The sequence below is a fragment of the Carassius auratus genome, unplaced genomic scaffold (genome assembly GCF_003368295.1).
Source record: "Carassius auratus strain Wakin unplaced genomic scaffold, ASM336829v1 scaf_tig00029712, whole genome shotgun sequence".
Lineage (NCBI taxonomy): Eukaryota > Metazoa > Chordata > Actinopteri > Cypriniformes > Cyprinidae > Carassius > Carassius auratus.
The window spans coordinates 18,894-44,878 of NW_020525790.1; the positions used below are offsets into that span (position 1 = coordinate 18,894).

The 25,985-nt window shown below is 36.5% G+C and overlaps 2 protein-coding genes across 2 annotated transcripts; both read left to right on the forward strand.

Moving 5' to 3' along the window:
• Positions 1–1,406: 1,406 nt before the first annotated feature.
• On the forward strand, positions 1,407–5,498 carry LOC113079885 (coiled-coil-helix-coiled-coil-helix domain-containing protein 1-like). The gene is made up of 3 exons (XM_026252117.1): positions 1,407–1,726; positions 3,882–3,994; positions 4,975–5,498. Exons 1-3 carry the CDS (start codon positions 1,564–1,566, stop codon positions 5,077–5,079), a joined length of 381 nt encoding a protein of 126 aa, XP_026107902.1. The 5' UTR covers positions 1,407–1,563; the 3' UTR covers positions 5,080–5,498.
• A 2,372-nt stretch (positions 5,499–7,870) lies between these two features.
• On the forward strand, positions 7,871–25,057 carry LOC113079886 (neurotrypsin-like). Its single transcript, XM_026252118.1, has 14 exons — positions 7,871–8,389; positions 10,199–10,241; positions 12,852–13,094; positions 15,930–16,065; positions 16,163–16,341; positions 17,440–17,587; positions 19,441–19,619; positions 19,781–19,922; positions 20,088–20,302; positions 20,949–21,090; positions 21,182–21,460; positions 22,198–22,320; positions 22,446–22,726; positions 23,039–25,057. Exons 1-14 carry the CDS (start codon positions 8,324–8,326, stop codon positions 23,356–23,358), a joined length of 2,496 nt encoding a protein of 831 aa, XP_026107903.1. The 5' UTR covers positions 7,871–8,323; the 3' UTR covers positions 23,359–25,057.
• The last annotated feature ends 928 nt before the right edge of the window (positions 25,058–25,985 follow it).

Sequence of the window (25,985 nt, forward strand, 5' to 3'; positions counted from 1 at the left end):
TCAGGATCCTTTTACGACAATGTCAGGACTCGGCAGCGGTAACTATCTGTGTCCAAATTCAGGGTCTGCATCCTCCTTAGGATCCTTCCTACCCGGTTGAAGGAGGATGGGTCCTCCGACGACCGCAAAAACCGGAAGTCGGTGTTTGTGAATTTGGACAGCCTACCCTTCTTTCAGTTCCCTCCCTTAACCGTTGCTCATATCCTGTCGCCTAGCAACCGTGACAGCGCCAAGCAAGACGCCGGTGAAGAGCTCATCGTTCTCTCCCCGGAGCTTTATAAACACTTCTGTCTGCTCTTTCGTCCTTAGAAGCGTTAAAACAGCTTCAATCACTAACAAATAAGCTGTGTGTAAGGGGATATTCACACAGGCAGTAAGGAAGAAGCTAGTTTACAAAAGTAAACGTTTTTTGTTTTTTTTTACATATACACGTACACATGTAAAAAAAAATGCTTAACGATAAAACAAAATGCCTAACTAGAAAACCACTGAAAATATATCTTTTTGAAAAGCCAGTTTTTAAAAAACATCGAAAATAATACTCCTCCCCCACTCCGCTACCGCTCGCTTCGTCCTGCCGAAAGAATTATGGGATAGGTAGGACGCGAAAGGATCCATCACACCCATCCTTCGAATTCGGGGAAAAGGAGGACGCATTTGTGGGCCGCATTTGAAGGATCCTACGAATTTGGACAGCCTTCGTCGCGGCGCTGTGACGTAACATCCTTCAAATGCGTCCTCCGAAGGATGTAGACCCTGAATTTGGACACAGTATAGCAACCAAGGGGCAAGGAACTCGACCGGAAGTTGAAGTCGGATGGGGCTGCCATCTTTTAGCAGAACTTCACATGCGTTAGCATTCCCATTGACTCCCATTCATTTTGGAGTCACTTTGACAGCGAATAACTTTACATCTGTGGCGTTTAAAGACTCTGTTTGTCCATTATTTATTTCTAAAGATACACGACAATGTATAAAGGGCTCCATTACCTTCTATGTTACATTATGGCCCCGTAAGAACAGTTTTTGTAAAAAATAGGCTAACGATTGTGTCATAACCACTCGGCTCTCTGTCGCATTACCGTACAGACAGGAGGAGAAGCTCGCAGGCAATTAACTTAATATGGCGTACTGGCGTTACAGTTTAAAATACTATACAAAATAATTAATCAGAATACTTACTCCTGCTCACTTACGCCAAAGAACTCCCCGCTCAAGCTCCCCGTCTCTGCAAGATTAACAATGGCAGTTTGCAAGCACAGCCACTTAGAAGATTTACATCTGGCAGACAGGTTGCTGACGTCGTCAAGCTTCGTTTGAGTCTGCGCGTCAGAAACGGAAGTGCTCAAAAACGCTAAAACTGGGCTTCATTTGTCTCAATTGAGTTCCAATGGGGTCGCTGTGTCCATTTCTTTTACTGTCTATGATAGCAACAGGTAGAGATCGCTTTCCGACAGAAAATGGCGACTTACTCATGAGGGCGTGAAATAAGTACTCGGCAATGACATTTAAGTCATTCCATATTCTATTACTAGGCTCCGTTTCTTTCTTATTTCGAGTTTAATGTACCGTCTCGGGAGACATTATATAAAGGCGATGAGTGTATCTGTGATTCAAGAGAAGGTTGCTCGACTGTTGAGCAGACAGAGTGGAAAACCCGCGCTGAGACCCATCAAACCTCTGGCGCTGAAGAGTGAAGTCGCCAGCCGCAAACTCAGGAAAGGAGGTTAGGAGTTAGGACTGTTTATTTCTTTGAAAATGTATGTGCGCATAAACTGTTGGGTGTCTGCTATTTTTTATTTATTTTTTTGGCTTCTTCTACTGACCTGCTTTAGATCGAAACGGTTACATAATTTACTTATATAATGTATAATGCACGGCAATACAATGATGCTGGAGTGATGTGCAAATACAGGTCTTTCTCAAAAGAATAGCATATTGTGATAAAAGTTCATTATTTTCCATAATGTAATGATAAAAATTAAACTTTCATATATTTTAGATTCATTGCACTCCAACTGAAATATTTCAGGTATTTTATTGTTTTAATACTGATGATTTTGGCATACAGCTCATGAAAACCCAAAATTCCGATCTCAAAAAATTAGCATATTTCATCCGACCAATAAAAGAAAAGGGTTTTTAATACAAAAAAAAAAAAAAGAAGTCAACCTTCAAATAATTATGTTCAGTTATGCACTCAATACTTGGTCGGGAATCCTTTTGCAGAAATGACTGCTTCAATGCGGCGTGGCATGGAGGCAATCAGCCTGTGGCACTGCTAAGGTGTTATGGAGGCCCAGGATGCTTCGATAGCGGCCGAAATCTTCATCTCCATAAAGCTTTTCAGCAGATGGAAACATGAAGAGCTCCAAAATCTCCTGATAGCTAGCTGCATTGACCCTGCCCTTGATAAAACACAGTGGACCAACACCAGCAGTTGACATGGCACCCCAGTCCATCACTGACTATGGGTACTTGACACTGGACTTCAGGCATTTTGGCATTTCCTTCTCCCCAGTCTTCCTCCAGACTCTGGCACCTTGATTTCCGAATGACATGCAAAATTTGCTTTCATCCGAAAAAAGTACTTTGGACCACTGAGCAACAGTCCAGTGCTGCTTCTCTGTAGCCCATTTCCTGCACACACCTGTGCACGGTGGCTCTGGATGTTTCTACTCCAGACTCAGTCCACTGCTTCGCAGGTCCCCCAAGCTCTGGAATTGGTCCTTCTCCACAATCTTCCTCAGGGTCCGGTCACCTCTTCTCGTTGTGCAGCGTTTTTTGCCACACTTTTTCCTTCCCACAGACTTCCCACTGAGGTGCCTTGATACAGCACTCTGGGAACAGCCTATTCGTTCAGAAATTTCTTTCTGTGTCTTACCCTCTCGCTTGAGGGTGTCAATGATGGCCTTCTGGACAGCAGTCAGGTCGCCAGTCTTACCCATGATTGCGGTTTTGAGTAATGAACCAGGCTGGGAGTTTTTAAAAGCCTCAGGAATCTTTTGCAGGTGTTTAGAGTTAATTAGTTGATTCAGATTATTAGGTTAATAACTCGTTTAGAGAACCTTTTCATGATATGCTAATTTTTTGAGATAGGAATTTTGGGTTTTCATGAGCTGTATGCCAAAATAATCAGTATTAAAACAATAAAAGACCTGAAATATTTCAGTTGGTGTGCAATGAATCTAAAATATATGAAAGTTTAATTTTTATCATTATGGAAAATAATGAACTTTTATCACAATATGATAATTTTTTGAGAAGGACCTGTAGATCTTTATTCCAGTGAATGTTCATCTTGAAATATTAAATACAGTATAAAAGCTGTTATTAAATGTAGTTTATATAAGTTGTTAAAGATTTTATAGCAAAATGATTTGTAGCACCACCTGAAATTGGACATTTTTAGAATTCGTAAAAGGACTTGCTAAAATCAGGCATGTTGTAGATTGTTTAGAACAAGTTTTCCAGCAAAGTTTTGATCATGTTAATCATTTAGAGGCCTTGGAAATTCTTTTATAAAATTTGATGCTTAAGGCTTTTGGTTAAACATTGTGCTCGCTAGAAAACAATCTCAGATTTATATCTAACTACAGTTTTAATAACAACTAAAGTCAGCTGTAGTTCAATTAAACAAAATATATATTTTTAAGCATAAAGATACATTTAGCACTTATACATTCATTAATACTTTCAGTGGTGTCACTCATTCTCAATTTTAAAAGTAACTGATTTTCTAAAGTAAAATAATTTTGCTTCTCTAAATGGGAAGGAAAATACAAGTGACGCTGGTTTGCTTTTTAAGGTAACTTGGAAGGGCTTTTGTAATGCATTGTTTTGCTAAACTCTTACATGTTGAAACACACTCTTTGTTACAGAGGCCACATGTGTAACGGAAATGTCATTGCTGATGGCTTGCTGGAAACAGAATGACTTCAACAACACAGTCTGCTCTAAAGAAGTCTCAGTCTTCTATACATGTGTTGAAAAGGTAACTCGCAGTCCTCAGGAAATCCTCTGGAAAAAAAAACAGCCTGCTGATAGCAGTTTTAACATCCTTAAAGTTCACCCAAAATGTACATTTCTGTCCTTAATTAATCCCCCTCATGTCATTCCAAACCTGTAAGACCTTCATTTATCTTCTGTTCTGAACACAAATGAAGATATTTTCAATTGAATCCTAGAGCTTTCTGACCCTGCATAGACAGCAAAGCAACTGACACATTCAAAGCACAAAAAGGTATAGGACATTGTTAAAATAGTCTGTGTGACAACAGTGGTTTAACCATAGTGTTATGAAGCTACGAGAATACTTTTTGTGTGCATAGAAATGAAAAATAATGACTTTAATCATGGTAATCTCCTGAATGACGGCGAAGATTGACGAAGAAGTGAAGAGTTTTTGAATAAAATTGTTATTTTTGTTTTCTTTGCACTCAAATAAAAATAAGAAAATTCAAAATAAGAACAAAATATTCTAGTAGCTTCATTACGGTTGAACCAGAGATGGTTCACTATTTTATTGATGTCCTTACTACCTTTCTGGGCCTTGAACATAGTAGTTCTGTTGCTTTCTATGCAGGGCTCTCAGATTTAATAAAAAATAACTTAATCTGTGTTCCGAGGATTAATGAAAGTCTTAAAGGTTTTGAACGAAATGAGGGTGAATTATCAATAACAGAATTTTCATTTTTGGTTGAACTATCCCTTTAATTACCATGGTTTTAATGAATAAACAGAAATGGGCAATTAGGATGAACAACCAGATAGATTTTCTCTGCCGAACACATTTTCATCTTTGCAGTGCAGTTTGCTGTTTATGGTATCCTCATACATCATGTTTCTGTTAGTGTGTCCTCTACAGCTTCAAAGCTGGCTGGAATGACTGATCTTAAAGCCTTTGAATAGGAATAAAGTGCATGCAACAGTTATTTTTATTTAACATTTGTTTTCTATTTTCACTTCTTACAGGCGCAGAACAAGGCTAAAGCAAAGCAGGGAACCCAGGGTCGACTTTTGCCTAAAGAAGCCAACACCTTATTAAAACGATTTCCCAACCAGAGCAGTGAGATCTAGGACCAGTAACACAGATTGGTCAAAGAATGGACACTTTTATTGTCTGAGCTGTATAGATGGGGACTTTAGTCTGAGTATATGTCTGAGCCGGGCATTTGATGAGAATGAGGTGTGGAACGTGTTCCTAAAAAAACAATGAACACCCAATGAAGTCTGCCAAAAGCACATCAGCGGATGCTCACAAAAGCAAATTAACTGCATTTGCAAGGCTGTGAAGGCACTTTTGGTGATAATTACATTACTGCACTCTTGTAGGTCATCGCATCAAGACAGTACAAGGGAACAAACACTGGTCCCTTAAAGGGATAGTTCGCCCAAAAATGGGACATCTTCATGTCTTCTTTTGTGTTCAGCAGATGAAAGAAAGTCATACAGGTTTGTAATGATGTGAGGATGAATAAACGATGATAGACTTTTCATTTTTGAGTGAAGTGTCTCATTTAATAACTTAGTAATTTATGTTATTGATGTTTGACTATAGCAATGTTACTTCTTGGATAATCTAAATGCTATCGTATGGGTTTTTGGTATTACTTTTCTAAATCTTCCCTCCATAGCTGAGTAGTGTGTGACCTTGTTAAACCCAGCAGTTTATTTATTTTACTTTTTTTTTTCTTCTTTGTCCTGTTTCATGCTGTGTCCAAAGTATAATTAGTCTCCGCCATTTTCAGTTATCAGAAAATGGAGATCAAGGGAGAAGTACTCGGTGCCGGATCATGTTACATGCCAGGATGAATTGTATTGAATTTGACAATGAGAGCTCTGCAATAAAGATAGAAATAACTCATTATTAAACATATTAACTTACAAATAATTCCCTTTCTGTTCCGATGTTATTTATGTTTTATTTGATTTGATTTGAAACATTGATAAACTTTGTGACCATGAATTGGTTTAGTTCTCTTAATGCAATTTAACCATAGCCATCCTGTGATAACACTGCCCAGCGTTTCCTTAGGCTAATTATCTACAATTGTCTGTAACGTAATGTGTTTAGACTCCAAAGGAAATGCTGTCTGCTGTAAGTCTAAACTTTGCTCAGTCACGACACTGCAAACTTGCACAGCTGTCAATAGCACAAACTTCAAAAATGAATGAAGTAACAATGAACAGCTAAAAATACTTTAGGAAAAGACTAAAAGAGCTGCAGCTATGAATTAAGAACCGCTGTTTTAGTCAAAATCTACAAATTCTTCATTTAATGTATGACGTAATCTGAGTGATGTAGAGCCCAAATCCATCTCTTAGCAAGATTAGAAAACATGTTATTTCTCTTTGTGTATAGACCAGCTCAGTTCTGGACACAAAAAAACTGATCCTATAGATGAATGAATGTAAGTATAGGAGAATTATGTTTATCATATGAATAACAAGTAGTTGTGCTCCGGTTAAAGGAGACTTTGATCTTTTATTAAATTATGAGTATGTGATTCAGGTATTGACAACTTCTGTTGAAGCTGTATGAATGGTGAACAATGCGGAACGAGGTGTATTCAAGTGTCTGTGTACACAGGTGAACAATAAAAGACAAGGTAAGCTTAACCAACCACCTGTATATAGAGCCTCCTGTTTTCAATATAATATTCAATTATAATGTTTAAAAGATTGTCCAAGGGGTTAATAATATCCACCTTATCAACAAATGTCCTTTGTCCTATGTTAGGGAGTTTTCAGGAGTTATGGAAAATAATTCCTTTTCTATCTGTTTCATATTTGCTTTGTGACCGCAAAAGGATATTTTCTATTTTTAAGCTTTAGGCATATTTTTTGGGGGTGCTGTACAAGGGTCTGTTGAGTAATTCAAAATTCCATTCAAAAAAGCATTTCATGCAGATAATATGAAATGGATGCCATAAACAGGAAACTGCACTGAAAGCTGAAAATGTGTTGGCCTTAACCTGGCAGAGAAAATCTATCTGGTTGTTCGTCCTAATTGCCCATTTCTGTGTATTCATTAAAACCATGGTAATTAAATGGATAGTTCAACCAAAAATGAAAATTCTGTTATTGATAACTCACCCTCATGTCGTTCAAAACCTGTAAGACTTTCACTAATCCTCAGAACACAGATTAAGTCATTTATTTTTTGTAAATTAGTTAAGGTTTTTACTGATTTTTTTTTTTTGTCTTCCACCTTATCTTATCTAAAATCTTATAAAAAGGCTGCAATTCTTGGAAGGGGAAAAAGTCAGTTTGAAAGCTGTGATGAAACTGAAGTAGTGATAGATTTTTTTCTATCTTTACTTACATCCAAGTGTAAGAGATTTTCAGAAGAAAAAAAATGATGAATTACAATGAACAGACGAATAGCTCACAATAAGATTTATTACATGCTTTTTTTAAGGGTGAATTTTATTTTATTTATTTTTTATTTTATTTTAGTGCTATCATGAAACACATGACTCTGCCTTAGCCAATCACAACCGCCTATCTCGTCATTAACCCACCTGCTCACTCGCTGTGTGAGCCAGGGGTCCGTTAGGATTGCATAGTTTATTAAATCAATGCATAGTAACGCACCACATTTAACGTTCAGTAACGTTAATGGCGTTGTAACGACGGGAAAAGTAATTAGTTAGATTACCGCGTTACTGAAAAAATAACGTCGTTACCTAACGCCGTTCTTTTAAACGCCTTCCAAACACTAAGAATGATGCCAATTACAAACTTTGTGTAAAGTTGTGTGTCCCAATCCTTTAATGCTATTTATTCACTAAATTAGCAGTAAAGCAGTTTTTTTCCCCTTTACTGTAATCTATTTATTTAAATTTTGTCGGCAAAAAAAAAAAAAAAAAAAAATAGTGATAGTCACTATTGGATCTCCAATTAAAGCCAATGATTAGTAACAAAAACAGATGCTAGTTCGCTTAAGGAATGATTGTTAAAACGGCTTGCCATAAGGGGCCAACCTCTCCACACTGTGATCCATAAATGTCTATGTCCTGTAAACATTTGTAGCGTGTGCTGTGTTGAAGGCTGCTGGAGCAGCTTCTCTTCTCTTTTCTCAGTGTCACCTCATAGTGAACGCAAACCTCAGTCAGACTTCAACATGGGAGGGGTGGCAGTCGTGTCGGTGCACTTTTACAAGTTTACTTGAAATGGTTTCATTCTGTCTCGTCATTTTCGATGCTTCTTCTTCCGTACATACGTTTGTAAACACTTCTAGAAAGGAAGGCATCCCACTTTCCTTGTGTGCCTGCGGACAGCGGTGATGGGACAGTTGTGCTGGGTGTAGCCTGACAGGATGGTTATCAGCTGGATCCTCTTTATTGCTGCTGTCCTTCGTTTCTCTATCACTGTCGGCGGCGAGGTATGTAGCATAAACGTAGTTGTTGTTTATTTTATTTTTTATTATATATATATGTATATATTTACATCTGTATTCTAAGTTGACACAGGCAAACTGGCAGTGATTTGAGTTTAGGAAGAACTGACTGATGTGATGCTGGGGTTCAGGAGGAGGCAAAAAAAAAGCTGGTTTATAGGCTACATGTGATGACAGTGGTTACACTTTTTACATTTTTCTTCTTCTAAATGAGTAATTAGAATGGAAGGTGACACTGGAATGAATTATGATCGTGCATATTATAACATAATGACATTAATGAACATTAATAATATGTGACGCTTTGATGCCTTTGATGCTTTCATTTACTGTGTGTGTGACATTAACGCATTGAAAGTATGTGGGTATTGTTACAATTGCCATTATCTTGAGCAGTCTTTGTTAATTTAATGTGCCACGAATACATTCAAGCTCTGTAACTGACGATGAGAACTGTGAATATGCATATTTACGTCTCTTATGAATCTGTTTCCATAAAATATTGAGTTTATGTTTTTATTTATTATCTTCTTGATTTAAAAAAGCTGTTCTGTAGCTCTCCTAGCCTGACAAGCAGAAAAGTGGGCAACAGACAGGCTGGTTTAAGATGTTTCAGCAGGCATTTATTATTATTATTAATAATAAAGATTAACAAAGAGAAAAAAACACACAACATAATACTCCCTAACTAACTTCACTTGGGAAAATATTGCGTATTGTGCCAGATACGTAGACCAAAAAAACCAAAGCTTAACCATTCTTTTGTCTTTGAGTCATTTTGGATTTTGGTGTTAGAGTCAGACTTTGTAATATTGTCAAGAATATCTCAAATTAAAAAGGTTTCGGTTTTATGTATTCCCCCCCCCACCCCCCCCCCCCCCGTTACTTAAATATGAGTCTCTTGCAATGTAATTCATTTGCACTTAATCCCTGTTGTAGGGAACGAGCATCACTCTTTTGCTCTCATCCTGACTACACTACAAGTGAACGATGGGACGAGACGCTTGCAGTGTGGTCCAGATGAGAGAAAAGCATGATGCTCGTTCCCTTCATCACACCCAGCTCACACAGTAGCAGTCACGTAATGTCTTGATGGTCATGAAAGTGTTCTTTGATCTCATTTAAAGCATAGCTGCTCTATACTATTAACTCTTGTCTTTATGTGACGTTTCCTCATTGTAAAGCACAGACACCTCTGATAACCTCTGTCTTAAAGCCTTGCAGCTGTTTACTGGGATCAAAAAAAATGGTATAAATTAAAAATAAGGGTTGTGTCCTAGTAAACCATGACATATTAAAGTCATAATTCATGCCTAGTTGATATTAGTATTTACTTTATACATCATCACCTACAAAAACTGTCATGGTACAGTGATAGTATCAGAATTGTAATAACATGATACTTCGTAAGTATCATACAACATTTAAGCATTTAGCAGACGCTTTTATAAAAAGCGACATACATTAGAGGAACATACGCAATTGTTACTGAAAGTCGTGTTGGTGCCAGAAGCTCATTCCACCAGAGAGGAACACAGAGGGTGAAGGTTTTGGAAGGTGACTTCATACCTCATAATGTGAATGAACGACAAGGCACCACTCAATCAGTAGCTGTGGGCGAGAGGGAGCAAAATACCATTACCAAATCATACAGATTCCTTTACCATGGCATTTAAATGGTTATTCAAGGTATTTTAAAGAATACCATGGTACATGGCCAAAAAAACTACATGTCTGTGGTACTTTAAGTACACTTGTGTAAGTGAATTGACCTTGCTCATTTTGTCTTTATAGGCAGGACAAAGCGCTGTGTACCTGAATACGCTGCAGATCTCAGGTAGGCATTCACTGCATTTAAAAGTCTATCTATCCATCTATCCGTCTATATATATATATATATATATATATATATATATATATATATATATATATATATATATATATATATATATATTTATATATATATATATATATAATAGATTAGATTAGATTGAACTTTATTGGCACTGCACATGTAAGGTACAAGGCAACGAAATGTGCAATAAGCAGTAAGTACAGAATAAACAAGGTCTACAATATGTACAATAACTATACAGATAAGTATTATGGATATAATTAATAGATTTGAAATACTATCAGCATGATATACAGATAGGTGTACTATGAACATACTATACAGATGGATTATGTAAAAGTGTATGTACACTATGAACTATGAACATATGAACATCATAGGGCAGGAGGTTAAACAGTCTGTGGCCAGGGTGAGAGGAGTCCTTGAGAATGCTACAAGCTCGAGGTAGACAGCGTTTTCTCTGGATGTCCTCAATAGCAGGAAGTGGTTTCCCTGTGAGGCGTTGGCCAGTTTTCACCACCCTCTACAGTGCCTTGCAGTCAGCAACTGAGCAGTTCCCGTACCAGACTGTGATAAAACTGGTCAGGATGCTCTCGTTCGCACACCGGTAGAAGTTCACCAGGATGGCTGAAGACAGCTGGTTCATCTTCAGTGTCCTAAGGAACAAGAGGTGCTGGTGAGCCTTCTTGACCAGGCTGGAGGTGTCTGTCGTCCAGGACAGATCCTCCGAGATGGTGGTTCTCAGGAACTTGAAGCTGGAGACACATTCAGACACATACTCAGACACATACTCATTACTGGTAGCGGCTGAAATGTCACAGTATTTTGTTCTCATAAAGAGCATCTCTTTCAATGCCAAAAAACACATTCTTGCTTGGCAATATTTCTAATATATCATTAACCAGTGCAAACCACTCTGCCGTCAAGATATATTTGTCGATGGTTCCCTACGGAAGAGTTAAAGATATACTCAACCGCAACAATTGCTCCTCAGACAAGATAGCTATGGAGCAATCTACACAAGCAAAGACAGGGTTATGCTTCATGTCCGCTGGGTGTAGATTTGTTTACACATGCGGGTGTAAATACTTTTCTGCCATTACCTCTGCAAAAACTGTGTCTTTTTCTCCCTGAGGGTTAAGCACCTACTTCTGAAGAAAGACGACGGCACATTGGCCTCTGTCTGGTTCTGCACAACACTATCTGATAGTAAACCCATACATTCTCAGGAGTTTTTTTTTTTTTTTTGTAATCAAAACATTGAGATTTTTAACATTTATTCGTGGTGATAAGGTTCCCTTTGGTAAAGCTGTTGTTACTTGCCTACACAAATCTGAAATTATATGTTTTGCTTTCAGTAACATCTACTTGCCTTAAAGGCAAATATTGTCCTTTGAGTACTTTTTAAAAACAAATATCTTTAAATATCTTTCTCCTGTCTAGGATGGATTTAACATCTGTCTTTTGCTTGGACTTGGACGTTCTTCCTTTTTAGTCACACATCCAGAAATGAAATAAAGGACAGACTGGCAGCAGATGCAGAATAGCATGAGAATATTGCTACTAAGTTATGAATTGCTGTATTAAATTAGAGTTTAAATGCTTACAAATGAACTTAACTGCCCACAGTAAAGCATAAAAATTGTATTGTTGCCATAAAATGTATTAGAGAATGTTCTTTCACAAGAGACTTGATCATGTTTGCTCACTGTAACCCGAAGTCACAATATAATTTTTTTGTTTAGTGGTTTTGATTAGAATCATTTGGAAGAAGGATCTTCCTGATTATTTGATGCAAGTGAACGGATGCAGGCAAGCAAAAGTAAATTAGTAATCAGAATCATTCAATAATGTTAATTAGATTGAAAATATACTGTGTGTTCTTGTGCCTAAACAACACACACAAACACACATGCACATATACACACACACATACACATCCATAGACTTTTTATACTAAAAAAAACATTTGAATTTTTAGCACAAAAAAGTAAAAATATAAAATGTATAATATACTATAGATATATTATATAAAATAAATGTAATATATTTATTTTTATATAAAATATTATTTTATGTATTATTTTTATTATTTTATATTATTATTTATATAATTCAGATGTTTTATATTTTTATTATGCAAACACACACAGTCTTGTATATGTGGTTAATGGTTCTTATACTGTACAAACTGTATTTTCTATTGCCCTACACTTAAACTTACCCTTCACAGAAAACTACTGCCAATTTTTTAATTTCATAAAACACCATTTAGTATGTTTTTTAAGCCTTTTGGTTTTTGGGGACACATTTTGTCCTCATAAACCACACTCATACACACATTGTATAACACACTCATACACACACATATGTTTGGGTGTGTGACTCATCATAGTGGGTCTTCACCACCTTAGGTTTACAACAGTCATTTTAGTTCATGCTTTTGCATTTTTTTCATGCCAGGAATTTGACAATGAGTGGACCTTTATTTGGCACTGCATTAAAACGTTATTTTTTGCTCCATCAACGAAATTTCACTCATAAATGAAATGCTGAATTTTACTCATAACTTTGTGTGTGTGTTCCCCTTAGGTCTTCTGTCCTGCTCTGAGGGCTTCACTGAGCTGGGTTATTACAGTGGATCTGTGTCTCAGACGGGCTCTGGCTTTTCCTGTCTAAAATGGACTGACTTTCCAGACTACATGCTGCAGTACCCCAATCGTGGACTTGGTGACCACAACCAATGTCGAAACCCTGACCGTGCATCCAACCCCTGGTGCTTTTTCAGACAGAAGTCGGGAGCCATTGGATGGGCCTACTGCGACTGCCACCAGGGTGAGCCCTCCTGACTGGCCTTCGTTTCCCAATCAGACATATTCTACAAAAGCTTCATTTTCAATTTTAAAAGTTTTTTTGTATTATTTTGAGTTAAAACCATCCAGAAACGAAAAGTTTTACCATGTTGCTTTAGGTTGTTTCATTACAGAGAGTCTAGCATGATTAACCTGTGTTCCATCAGAGATATTCTGTGACCCGACTAAGTTATAATTAGTTAAATTATCCACTAAATATCTTATAGACATATCAAATGCACCCACTGGCTGGTAAAAGTGTAGGCTACTTCTTAATTTATTTAATTAATTTAATTATGTTCAAAAATTATTCACCATAGTAACCAAAACATACCTTTCTTGAGCTAATAAAGCCTAAATAAATGTAGTTATTTTTGGGTTTAGTTGTATAGAGACTGTACAGAAACATAATCTTAGTGGAAAGACTAAAAATATGCATTGTACTGTATACACTTTAAATAGGGACCAACACAATAGGGACCTTTACATATAAATAGGCTGTTAGGATATACCATATTAAATCACAAACACAGGGTGTTTGTGTTTAATAGGTGAATGTGTCCTTAACTGTGTCATAACTGTTATATTAGTGTAGGTGTCGTTGTACAGAAGCTGAGTGAGGTTTATTACTGCAGTCATAGCATACATCCACAGTGAGATTCTCACAGCAGTCAAGGATTCTCTCTGTCCTCTCTTTTTATTGTCTTCTATTCATCTTCTCTCTCTATGTGTTTGTTGTTTAATCATTAGTCAGATGCACATTATTTTACTCCCGATTGGAAAGTGTCTGTACACTCTGGATCTCTTTGTGCTGGTCTGTCATCACCTGGCTGCGTCTGTGGTTCAGCACCGAGCTGGTGTTGAAATCTGTTTGCCTTATCTCTGTGAGCTGTGATTATCTCTGTCTGCCTCTCTCGTCCTTTTCCTTTCTGTGTAATAAGATTAAACACGGTTACAGACTCAAACAATCAGTGTGCATTTAAATTCATGTATGTGTGTGCAGGACGTGTGGCTGCAAGATGATAACTTGCAAGACACCGAGTGTCTCTTATGTGATCATTCTGTACTAATTATAGAGAGCTGATTCACAGAGTCTGTAAAAGGGGGAGACAGGGGTAAGCTATGCCACTTTTCCTTAAGTTGTCGTCTAGTCAAGGAGATAGAAGATGGCGGTAAAACCTAATTTAATTTCATGATGTCATAAGACTATAAAAATAAGACTATAAAATGGCATTTCTCAAAGAATAAAAGGTTGTGTATTGATGTAACATGCCTGTGTTAAGAGATAAGCTACATTTGGAGAACATGTGCTAGATGTAGGTTACCTTATGGCCACATATTATTTAGAAAAAGAAAAAAAAAACTTTTTAATAGTGCAATATCCCATTCTAATTAATCATTTTGTTGCTAATTTTACATAAACATAAATCAGCCAATAAACCAACATAACATAACATAAATGTTAGAATGTTTTAAATGATGGAGAGAGTGGGATAAGAAACAAATAAAATATAAATAATATTTTATAATATAATGCACTACTTAAAAGTTCAAGTTAGTTTTATTTATATAGCACATTTATAAACAGCAAGCACGGCTGACCAAAGTGCTGAACAAAGAAAGACATAGAACACATGGCAACCCACAGATTCATATCATAAACTCACAATAAATTAAAAGCCAGAGAAAAGAAATAGGTTTTAAGAGATGATTTAAAAAATATTTAAAAACTGTGCCGATCTGATATAGGCTGGAAGGCTGTTCCACAGCTTAGGGCCGGCAACCATAAAGGCTCTTTCCCCTATGCATTAACTGTGATCTGGGGACAGAGAGAAGTCTTTGATCACCAGATCTCAGATTTCGTGTGAGATTGTATGGATAAAGTTGATCAGGATAGATAGCTTGGTGCCAGATTATTTTTAGATTTAAAAACATTTTAAACAAGAATTTTGAACTCCGTTCTAAGATGTACAGGTAACCAATGCAATGATTTCAAAATTGGAGTAATGTGATCAAATTTACGTTGAGGAATTTAGCAGCAGCGTTTTGTACTAATTGGAGATGAGCAATGGAGTATTTTGAAATGCCAAGATGAAGAGAGTTGCAGTAGTCCAAGTGTGATGTAATGAGCGCATGGATAGCAATGTCTAAAATTTTCACAGAGAGAAAAGATCTGGAAAAAAAAAACAGGAACTAATAACCCAATCAATTGTTTATCAAATTTGAGACTCTGATCCCAGAAAACACCTAGTTTCTTAACACAGGAAGAAGTAAAAGGAGGTAGTCCAGGTAGTCCAGGTCGATACTTCTGCTCCCTGAATTTTCATTAGGGCCAAAGACTATAAACTCGGTTTTTGATTAATTCAGAAAAAAAAATAATAATTGAGAGAACCATGTTTTCACTTCATCCAGGCATGCAGAAAGAGATTCCAGAGCAGCATGTTTATTTTGTTTCAAAGGTAGATAAATTTGGGTATCATCTGCATAGCAGTGAAATGATACACCATGCTTTCTGAAAATAGAGCCCAAAGGAAGTAATACAAAGAAAAAATAATGGGTGCGAGAATAGAACCCTGTGGTACTCCACAGGAACACTTAGCAGGCAATGAAGAAAAATGACCTAATCTGACAGAGAAACTTCTATTTTACATTACATTGCATACATTGCTTGTATATCTATATTTATTTCTAGTATAAATTATTTCTTTTTTTTCTTTTGCTTTTTTGTTTTCTGTCAAGAACAGTTCAAAGAACAGTTTTGATGCACGTTATCGTTCCTAAATCCCTGAATATGTTTGATTCTGCACCTATTCTCCAGGTGAGGCGCGGCTGGTGGGGGGATCATCTAAGAGTGGTCGTCTTGAGGTGCATCTAAATGGCCGGTGGGGAGCAGTGTGTGACACCCACCTGACTGATCGAGATGCCAGTGTGGTCTGTAGACAACTGAGGCTTGGGTATAAGCTGCAAAATTTATTCATTATCAGTTAGAGACTCTGTACTGATTAACAACCAGCATGTGATGTCATTTAATTACCTGCTTACTCCCAACAGTGAGATCGGCACTGCGCTTCGGCATTCCTATTTCGGACCCGGTTCTGGTCTCTTTCACTTTGAACGTCTTGGCTGCCATGGCAATGAAGATTCTCTGCTGAAGTGCCGGAGCAGGAAGTATGTCTCCGGTGACTGTAACCATGGAAATGAGGCTGGAGTGGTGTGTGCAGTGCCAGAGGGTAAGCTTGTTTTATTTGAGAGGGGAATCCTAAACATCATTCCTGTATATAAACCGTTCAAAACTTTGTGATTGGTATGATTTTTTAAAAGGTTTTTTAAAGAAATCACTTATGTTCACAAATGCTGTATTTATTTGCTAAAAAAAAACCAATAAAAACAGTGATATAGTGAAATATTATTAACTGTTTTCTATGTTGATATGTTGTTAAATTTAATTTATACCTCTAACGGCAAAGCTGGATTTTCAGCAGCAATTATTCTAGTCTTGAGTGTCACGTGATCCTTCAGAAATAATTTGCTGCTCAAGAAACATTAATATGTTTTTTTTTTTTTTTTACTGAGATACATTTTTCAGAATTCTATGAAGAACAAAAAGAACAGAATTTAATTGAAATAGTAATAATTTAGAACATTATAAATGTTATAAATTATGGTAATTTAAATGCATCCTTGCTAAAAAAAAGTAATAATTAAAAAAATGACTGACCCCAAACTTATGAACAATATATATTTTTCATATATAATGAACAATATATATATTTACACTCACACACACACATTTATATATATATATATATATATATATATATATATATATATAAAATGCGAGTTAGAAAATGTTATCTTTGTCGCATGCTCGCATTTTCTTTCTCAGAGTCATAGTTCATAAAGCAACAGCTGAGCTTCCTGTATCTGCTGATCATACTCTAATAACATTATTTTCAACAGTGTTACAGTGTGGAAACGCCTTCACTGGAGCTAAATGAAGACAGAATTAATGAGATACAGAAGTGGGGTCATAAACAGTGCTGTTGTAATGGGACGGTTTGCTTGAACAGGGTCAGGTATATTTAGAGAGAGCTGTGAATTATTCACACAGAAACATTAGGAAGGAGAAAGCCATCTGAGAGCTCTGAGGCTTAGCCAAGAGTCCTTACACATGTCCCCATCCTTTATCATGCACGCATACAAGCATATTTTAAGCTTCTGCTCTCAAGAACTGTTAAATGTCACACTAATTATTTTGCCCTATGCATAGTCCACTGCAGTGAATAAATGAATGAAATATTGATTGATAGGGCTTTTATTTTGTTCAGGCAATGGTGCTCCACTGAGGCTTGTAGGAGGCCTTGAGGATTTCGAAGGGCATGTGGAGGTGTACCATAACGGGAGGTGGGGCACTATCTGTGATGACGAATGGGATGATATTGATGCTGAAGTGGTTTGCCGACAGTTGGGATTGGGGTAAGAAATCAGTAAATGTCAAGAAATTTTTTGATGCGAAGGACGTCAAATATTACATTTTGTCATCATCTATACTTTCATAAAATATTTTTTTATATATTTTTTAAGTATTGTTTTTTATTTTTTTGTATTGTCACTGTGACAAAAAAAATATTTCAACTATTGTTTCTGCCTTCTTTAAAATAATGTTAGATGTATAAAACATGTTGAAATAAAAAAAAACAGATAGTACTTTTCAATGGAAAAAACTGATAAAATATTTGATTTTAGACCAGAAAGAACGAAACTGTAGTAATATCCAATTCAATAACTGTGTTATGGCTTTCCATTTTAAAAAAACTGTTTCTTATTGCATTATTATAAGAATCTGCACATATTGATCTATTGCAAGATCTTCTAATGTTGCTTGAAAGCTTTTGTATCATCATCATCATCATCAGGATATTACTGAGCTGTTTTTTTGTTTAGCAAAATATTGAAACACTTTGCACAAATGATTCGATTTAAAGTTAAAGTAGTGCTGGGAGATACTAATGATGTCATGCACAAATCAGTGCTGCCTCTTTTCACACACAAACACATGCACTAGCACAGCGAGTGAACTTTATTAATATAGATGTATGGGTGGAGTGTATGAATGATTGATGGGGTGCAGGGATTCACTCCAGGAATCTACAGTGGGATGGAAAGCAACTGAATTTACCCTCCACCATCCCTGTAACATACACTTTTCAGTAGATCAGTCCTCTTCTGTACATCACTAATGATTGTTTTGAATGACTTTGCAATGTATGCATCATCACAGAGTTATGTAAATAAGCTAATATAGTTCCATATGCCTTAATATCTCTCTTCCTCCTTGTTATGATCTTAAAAATTACAGTACTATTCAAAAGATTAGAGTCAAAAAATATTAATACTTTTTTATTCAGCAAGGAAGTAATAAATTAGACTTTTCATTCATCACAGAACTCTGTAATAAAAATGTATCATGGTTCCCTTGAACTGTTTTCAACATTGATAAAATGGTTTTGAGCAACAAATTGTCATATTAAAATGATTTCTGAAGGATTGTATGACACTGGAGTTAAACTAATGAAGTTAAACTTTAAGATCATTGGAATAAATTGCACTTTAACCTGATAACTGTCACTCACGTTTTTGAAGATAGACTTGAATGTGCATGATACAAACCAAAATTTTTATATTTCATGACTGAAAACATTTTGTAACATGATTTTGATGTGCCATTTACATGGTAATGCAATGTCTGATTTTAAAATGGGTTTTGAAGGATGAATTTTGAGATTTTATGTTTTCAAGTGATATATAACTTCTGATGATTTCTAAAAAGTGATAGAGAAAAAGGCAACGAGGAAGTCTTTTTTTTTAAACAAAAGTCAAAGCTCCTTTTATAATTTAGATTTCTGAGCGTGCACTCTTGTCATAAATTCATCTATTACTTTTCCTACATAATTTTTAACAAAAAATATTGGTATAATATATATTTGGGAGTCTTAGACCTTTCCAACGATATATAGTTTGTCAAGATTAGATTAAATTTGATTGTAATATAGTATAGTCAACGTAGGTGTCCCGTATACGGGACGGGGTGACATTTAACAGGTTAAAATATATTCAGTTATTATTAATTTTCAATTGTAATAATAATTTACAGTTTAATATTATTGTAATAATATTAGCGTTTTACTGTATTTTTTATAAAATAAATGCAGCCTTGGTGAGCTTAAGAGACATCTTTCAAAACATCTCACCAACCCCAAACTTTTAATCGGCAGTGTATCTTAACTGTTTGATAAGGGAATGAATCACAGGCATGTGTTTGTTTTCAGTGGTGTACCAAAGGCATGGACGTGGGCGCACTTTGGGCAGGGCACTGGGCCTATCATGCTGGACGGAGTGCACTGCACAGGAAATGAGCTGTCTCTGGAGGAATGCCCTCATGCACCCTGGGGCCAGCACAACTGTGATCACATGGAGGATGCTGGAGTCTCGTGTAACCCGTTTTCAGGTGAAGATGGCACGAACTGTCTCAGACTGTGACACGGGCTGTGTCTTTATGATAACACATTTAAAATACTTTAAGGACCAAAAACCCTTTTACTTTTATCAGATTTTTATTTGTTTGTATAAGTGCATTGATTAAACGTAGACATGCTAATGCTGCTGTAGATGGAGTGTTGCGTCTAGTAGGAGCTGATAGCCCATGGGAAGGACGTCTTGAGGTTTATCACGCTGGAGAATGGGGCACAGTGTGTGATGACAACTGGACCGGAAGTCACGCCCAGGTGGTGTGTCGACAGCTGGGTTATCAGTAAGCTATATCTTTTTGAATGCAAGCATATAATGTGCTACTTAAAAGCAGTAATTCAATTTTTGCATGCTAGATGATGTCAAGTTTTATTTGAGCTCCTTTGGTCTCAGGAGACCAGGAAGCTCGTTTCATTTAGGTACTGCAGTACTGCTGTTTGTCCAACAGAGGGCGAGCTGAGGTAGCACCAGATGGGATGTATGGAGAGGGCACAGGGGTGATCCTGCTGGATGAGGTGACATGTGAAGGGGGAGAGAGCTCTCTGCTGGACTGTGCTCACGGTCAGTGGGGGCAGCATGACTGCTCTCACAGTGAGGATGTGGGCGTACGCTGTGAAAGAGAAGGACAGAACAATGAGATCCCTCAAGTGGCTCTTGCCACAGGTCTGTAAACTCTATGTAAAAACTTTTATTAGCATTATCATCATCAAGAGTAGCACAATATCTGAACCAGATGGTAAGAAACAAGCCTACTTTACACTTTTAAGAGCCCTCCAATCAAATAGGATACTAAAAGGCATCATCTTTTATATTGTAATGACATGCTTATACATGTTTGCATAATGAATGCACTTGGAAAGTGATTAGTTGCTCTATGACAAACAGTACATCTTTGTTAACATAATGTGCTGTTTTGTCTTAATTTACATCATTTTAATCCATCTTGAGGCACTCTTTGACCTCATGACCATTTTTTAGATTTAGTAGTATAATGCGATGTATAATATGACATTTAAAATACATTAATTAACCCTTTTAATTCTTAAATATATATAAATATTTCATAAAACTGATTCTGTAATTTCTAATCAGGAACCAAATTGTAGTACCGAATAACAAGAGTGCCCATGGCCAACTGAATACATAATAATATATAATTATTATTTTTGTCATGTGATTTTGCACAACATCACCCTTTAAAAAAAGAGAAGGAATTTACAGTGTATTTTATTTTATTTTTATTCTCATTCATATAATTCACTACTTATCCAGGTATATAGAGGTCATCTCTTCTGTGCTGTGGTTCTAGGTCCCCTGGTGAGGCTGGTGGATGGCGAGAGCCGTAAGGAGGGCCGCGTAGAGGTCTTTATGAACGGCCAGTGGGGCAGTGTGTGTGATGATGGTTGGAATGATATCAGCGCTGGAGTGGTCTGCAGACAGCTCGGATTTGTGTAAGCCTGTTTCACATGATGAAAGAAGATAAACACTCATCTCAACATCTTCAGACAATTATTTGTTCCTCTTTCCCCTTTACAATTTCAGTGGGGTCTCGAAGGCCCGCTCCATGGCTTATTTTGGTGAGGGTCAGGGACCCATCCATCTTGATAATGTGAATTGTGTTGGGACAGAGGCTTCATTAGGGGAGTGTTCAGCTGTGGGTCCGGACGCCCATGATTGCAGGCACAGTGAGGACGCAGGGGTCATCTGTGACTACACCACTGAGCCTGTAAAGTACAGAAGCATGAGCAAGCAGGAATGTGGCTTGAAACCCAACACACAAAGGCGCAGGAAAAGGATCATTGGAGGAGACAAGTCTCTACGGTAATGAACATCATGGTTTATTTTATTCTCTAATGTTGTAACATGTGCATTGTGTTTATTAATCTCTCTTTTTATTGCTTATTGGCTAGCTGCCACTGTTCTTGTCGTATATTATGTGGTCACAGGGGAGCAATATATAATGTTTGTTTATTTACAGTTACACCAGAAAAATGTAATTAGCTTTATAATCATGTGTTTAATAGCAAACAGGTTTTGAGTTAAGGTATAGTTCACCAAAAATTCTGTCAACATTTCATGTCGTGTCATTCCAAACCCATATGATTTCCTTGGAATGGAGATTTTGAACATTGTGCTGCCCAATCTTTTCCATATAATGAAAGTGAAGGGGAATTTTCTTTATATATATATATATATATATATATATATATATATATATATATATATATATATATATATATATATATATATATATATATATATTAGTTATTTCAAAATACTGTCAGTAAAGGATTGTTTGATTTATTGAAATGAATACTTCTAATCTGCAATGATCAAATGTGACAATAAAGACATTTAAAATGTGCAAAAGATTTCCATTTCATATAAACGCTGTTCTTTTGTACTTTGTTCATCAAAAAATCCTGAAAAATGCATCACATTAGATATATAAAATCAAATAACGATTAAGATGTGTAAGACAGGGAGTACATTTTTAAACAGTAAAAAATTTTTTTAACTTGCCACGTGTTTTTAAACCATCTGTGACTGTCATGTAGGGGTGACTGGCCGTGGCAAGTATCTCTGTGGCTGAGGTCTCAATCGAAAGGCACCCATCCACTTTGTGGGGCAACTCTCATCAATTCCTGTTGGGTCATAACTGCTGCTCATTGCTTCAAGAGGCGAGGGACAGACTCTACTGACATCTAGTGGCTCTACAGAGAATGACAAACACTTTACTTATGTATTTCATTCCTGACTGGTAGGCAATAAATAAACATGCTGTGCATGCACATTTTTTTTTAAGGTTTGGTTCAGACCCTTCCCGTTATGCGCTACGGCTCGGTGACTACCACACAGAGGAGAGGGATGACTTTGAGCGCACTCTTTCTCCTGAGCGCATCGTGATCCACAGGAAGTACCACAACCAGGGCTGGGAATATGATATTGCCCTACTGAAGCTGAAGGGCACAGATGGGAATTGTGTGGCCTTTAACCCGCACACTAATGCAGTTTGCCTTCCACCTCAGAGCAACAGGAGAGACAAGAGGCCTATCGCCTGTGTTATCACCGGCTGGGGAATTACAGGTACTGCATACATTTCTGAACACATTTATGATGACTAATAATTTCCTTTTGGAATGGAAGACCTTAGCTAATAATTCTGGGTAAAAAAAATAAATATATATATTATATATTATATATATATATATATATATATATATATATATATATATATATATATATTTAAATCTTTAAAAAGAAAAAAAATCTTTATTCCAAATTGATTCCAAACTTTTGAACAGAAGTGTATATTTTTATATGATATTTACATACTTCAAAAAGTGTTTTAAAATAAAAATCACTTCCGTTTCTTTCTCTTCTTGTCTCTTGTATTAGACTTGGAGTATTCCCGAACACTGCTGCAAGCCTGGGTTCCTTTACTGCCCTCCTGGAAGTGTAAAAAACGTTACGGCAGTCGCTTCACTAGCCGCATGTTGTGTGCCGGCAGCTTGTCGAACCATCGCCGTGTAGACAGCTGTCAGGGTGACAGTGGGGGGCCACTGGTGTGCCGGGGTGAGGCTGGCCACTGGATGCTCACAGGAATCATCTCCTGGGGTCACGGTTGTGGCGACCCCAACTATCCCGGTGTGTACACACGGGTCAACCGCTTCCTGAAGTGGATAGAGAAAGTCACCCACAGTACTGGCAAAGCGTGATGTCACAGTTTTGACATTAAAACCACTTATCGCATTGTATAAATTCTATATCATGTAATGCCTATGAAGGGGTTACCAGCTGGCCATTACGTTTACAGCTGGTTTGATCCTGTTTCATGTGTTGCACATTTTACTACTTGCACCATGCCATTTCAATTCCATTTCTGTACACTTGAAGCCTTTGTGAACATGCACAAGAACATCAAGTCTCATGATTTTTAGGGACAGCTGCATTAAGTGAGCAGAGTTTTCCGGGATTGAAAGGTCGTCGACGGATAAGCCTTTGTAAATAAGTCATTTTGCACTAATCTGCATTTAATATAAATGGAGCATCTGTGGGATGTCTGTGTTCTGGTCTGGCTCTAAATTAATTCACATATTGCACTTAAATGTCTTTTGTTGAGGAGGAGTTAACTAAGACAAGGAACGACATGGATATATGTAAAGATTCATAAACACTCCACTTGTATGTTGGTAATTTGTACTCTTGTTGAAGGTACCCTACCATTATTGAGCTTATCATTTAATTTTTCAAAGGGATGCAGAGAACCAATGTCAGAAAATAGTATGTTCAGTTTATTTATTTGTACTGTATAACAATGCAAAAAAAATTCTCAAGCTCCTACCCAACAGATAATATGATAATATCAGTGATATTATGAAGTATTGGACTGGATATTATGGTGATGGCCAGAATATTTAAATTATATATTAATGATTTTGCGTTCACATGCAAAATGTTTGTTTCCCTTTGAAACTTTGCATTTGCCGGATGAACATTTGTGTTTTCCTGCTAAATTTTTATGTTCTCCCAAGAAAGTTTGCATTTTGTGAGTGAACAGAAAACTGCATGGAAATACTATGATGGGGATACTATGATTTTTTTTTCTATCACCATGTTTCCTTAGGGGCTCTGTATGGTCACACTTTAGTTTGGGGACCAATTCTCAGTATTAACTATGACTTTGGCCTTAATAAAATCCTAATTTGCTGCTTATTAATAGTTAGTAAGGTAGTTGTTAAGTTTAGGTGTGAGGTAGGATTAAGGGGTCTAAAATATGGTCATGCAATATAAGGCATTAATATGTGCTTTATAAGTAGTAATAAACACCCAATATGCTAGTAATATGCATGCTAATAAGTGACTACTTGATATGAAAATTTGTCCTTAAACTAAAGTGTTACCCTCCTTAACACATTTAAGTTTTTTTTTTTTTTACCAAGGACAATTCCATGTAGTCCAAACGGTTCAAATGATGTAGATGCTTTGGTTCTTAACATTCTATGAACGGTCTGCTATTAATAAATCCCAAACAGAAACTTCCATGAAATTATGTAAAAATGTAAAGGCTGCAAATATGTCATATTTAGCCATGGTTAAAAACTGGTTTAGAAAAACTGAATGGTTTAGACACCAAGTTGGAAAAACTGAGAAAAACTGATTTGAACGCATGACCTTGTTTCCACATTATTTATTTATTTATTTATTTTTTGTTCTGCAAAATGGTGATCTGAAAGCAAAAAACTAGTCAGTCAAAAATGCATAATGTTCTGGCATCATGATCATCTATTTCCAACACATTGTGTTTGTATTAAATGTTGAAAATCGTCATTGACCATATTAACTGTACTGGAACAGGCTCATTGAAAATAAATAAATGAAAGAGATTTGAATATAAATCACTGTTGTTTATATAAGATTCGGGTCCTTTAAGATAAAATCTATATTTTTTTTGTATTGTATATTTTGATTAAATGTCAATTGTTATAGTATAATTTATCTTACAAATTTAACCTCGAGACTAAATTTGAACAGTTACTTATTTTAAGATAAACAGATTTAGAATTATGGCGTATTTGTCTGTTACATATTGCCATATACCTCATTATAAAGCAAGCATCACTGCAGCATATGTAACTATTAAGTAATTAAACAAGTCTTCAGTTTGGGTGGCACCAAATTAAAACTCTCTCTGTCTCTCTCTCTCACACACACACACGTATAGAAGTGATGTCCACTGGTATAGAGCTTGGGAAACTACGTCACTGCGCATTGCATTCTGGGTAGTCGCGGCCATTTTTTGGGACACGCTTATCAGTAAAAGTGAAAGTGACATGACATACAGATCAAGTGTAAGATTACATAGAAAGAAAAACTCAATAAAGGAAGCAAAGACGCGCTATTTAGAAAAAAATCAAGACAATCAACGAACTTAATCTGCACGAACATAAGAGTGGTCGGATGATCTTAAAGAGCTGCCGCTCGTAACCTTCCCCAATGTGTTTTCTAACCTTGTTTGTAGTGTCAGAGCGTAGCTCCGATAAGTTTAAAAATGATAAATCTCTCGAGTCTCACCTGCAATTTACAAATGGATGGGTGCAGAACCTACACATTTTCCACGTCAACGAGCGAGTTACACGGCCCCTTTACTTTTTAATATGGGTTATTGTAGACTGTACAAATTAACCTCAGTGTGTTATGATGCACAAATAAAGAGATACAGAATTGATCAATTTTGCCGTTTATTACTGTAACAGGTGGTATGCAATATGCATAACACTGATAATGCAGGAGATGTGGTTCATGCATAGGTAACAATTAATGTAATGTTAAGTCTGTCAAATCG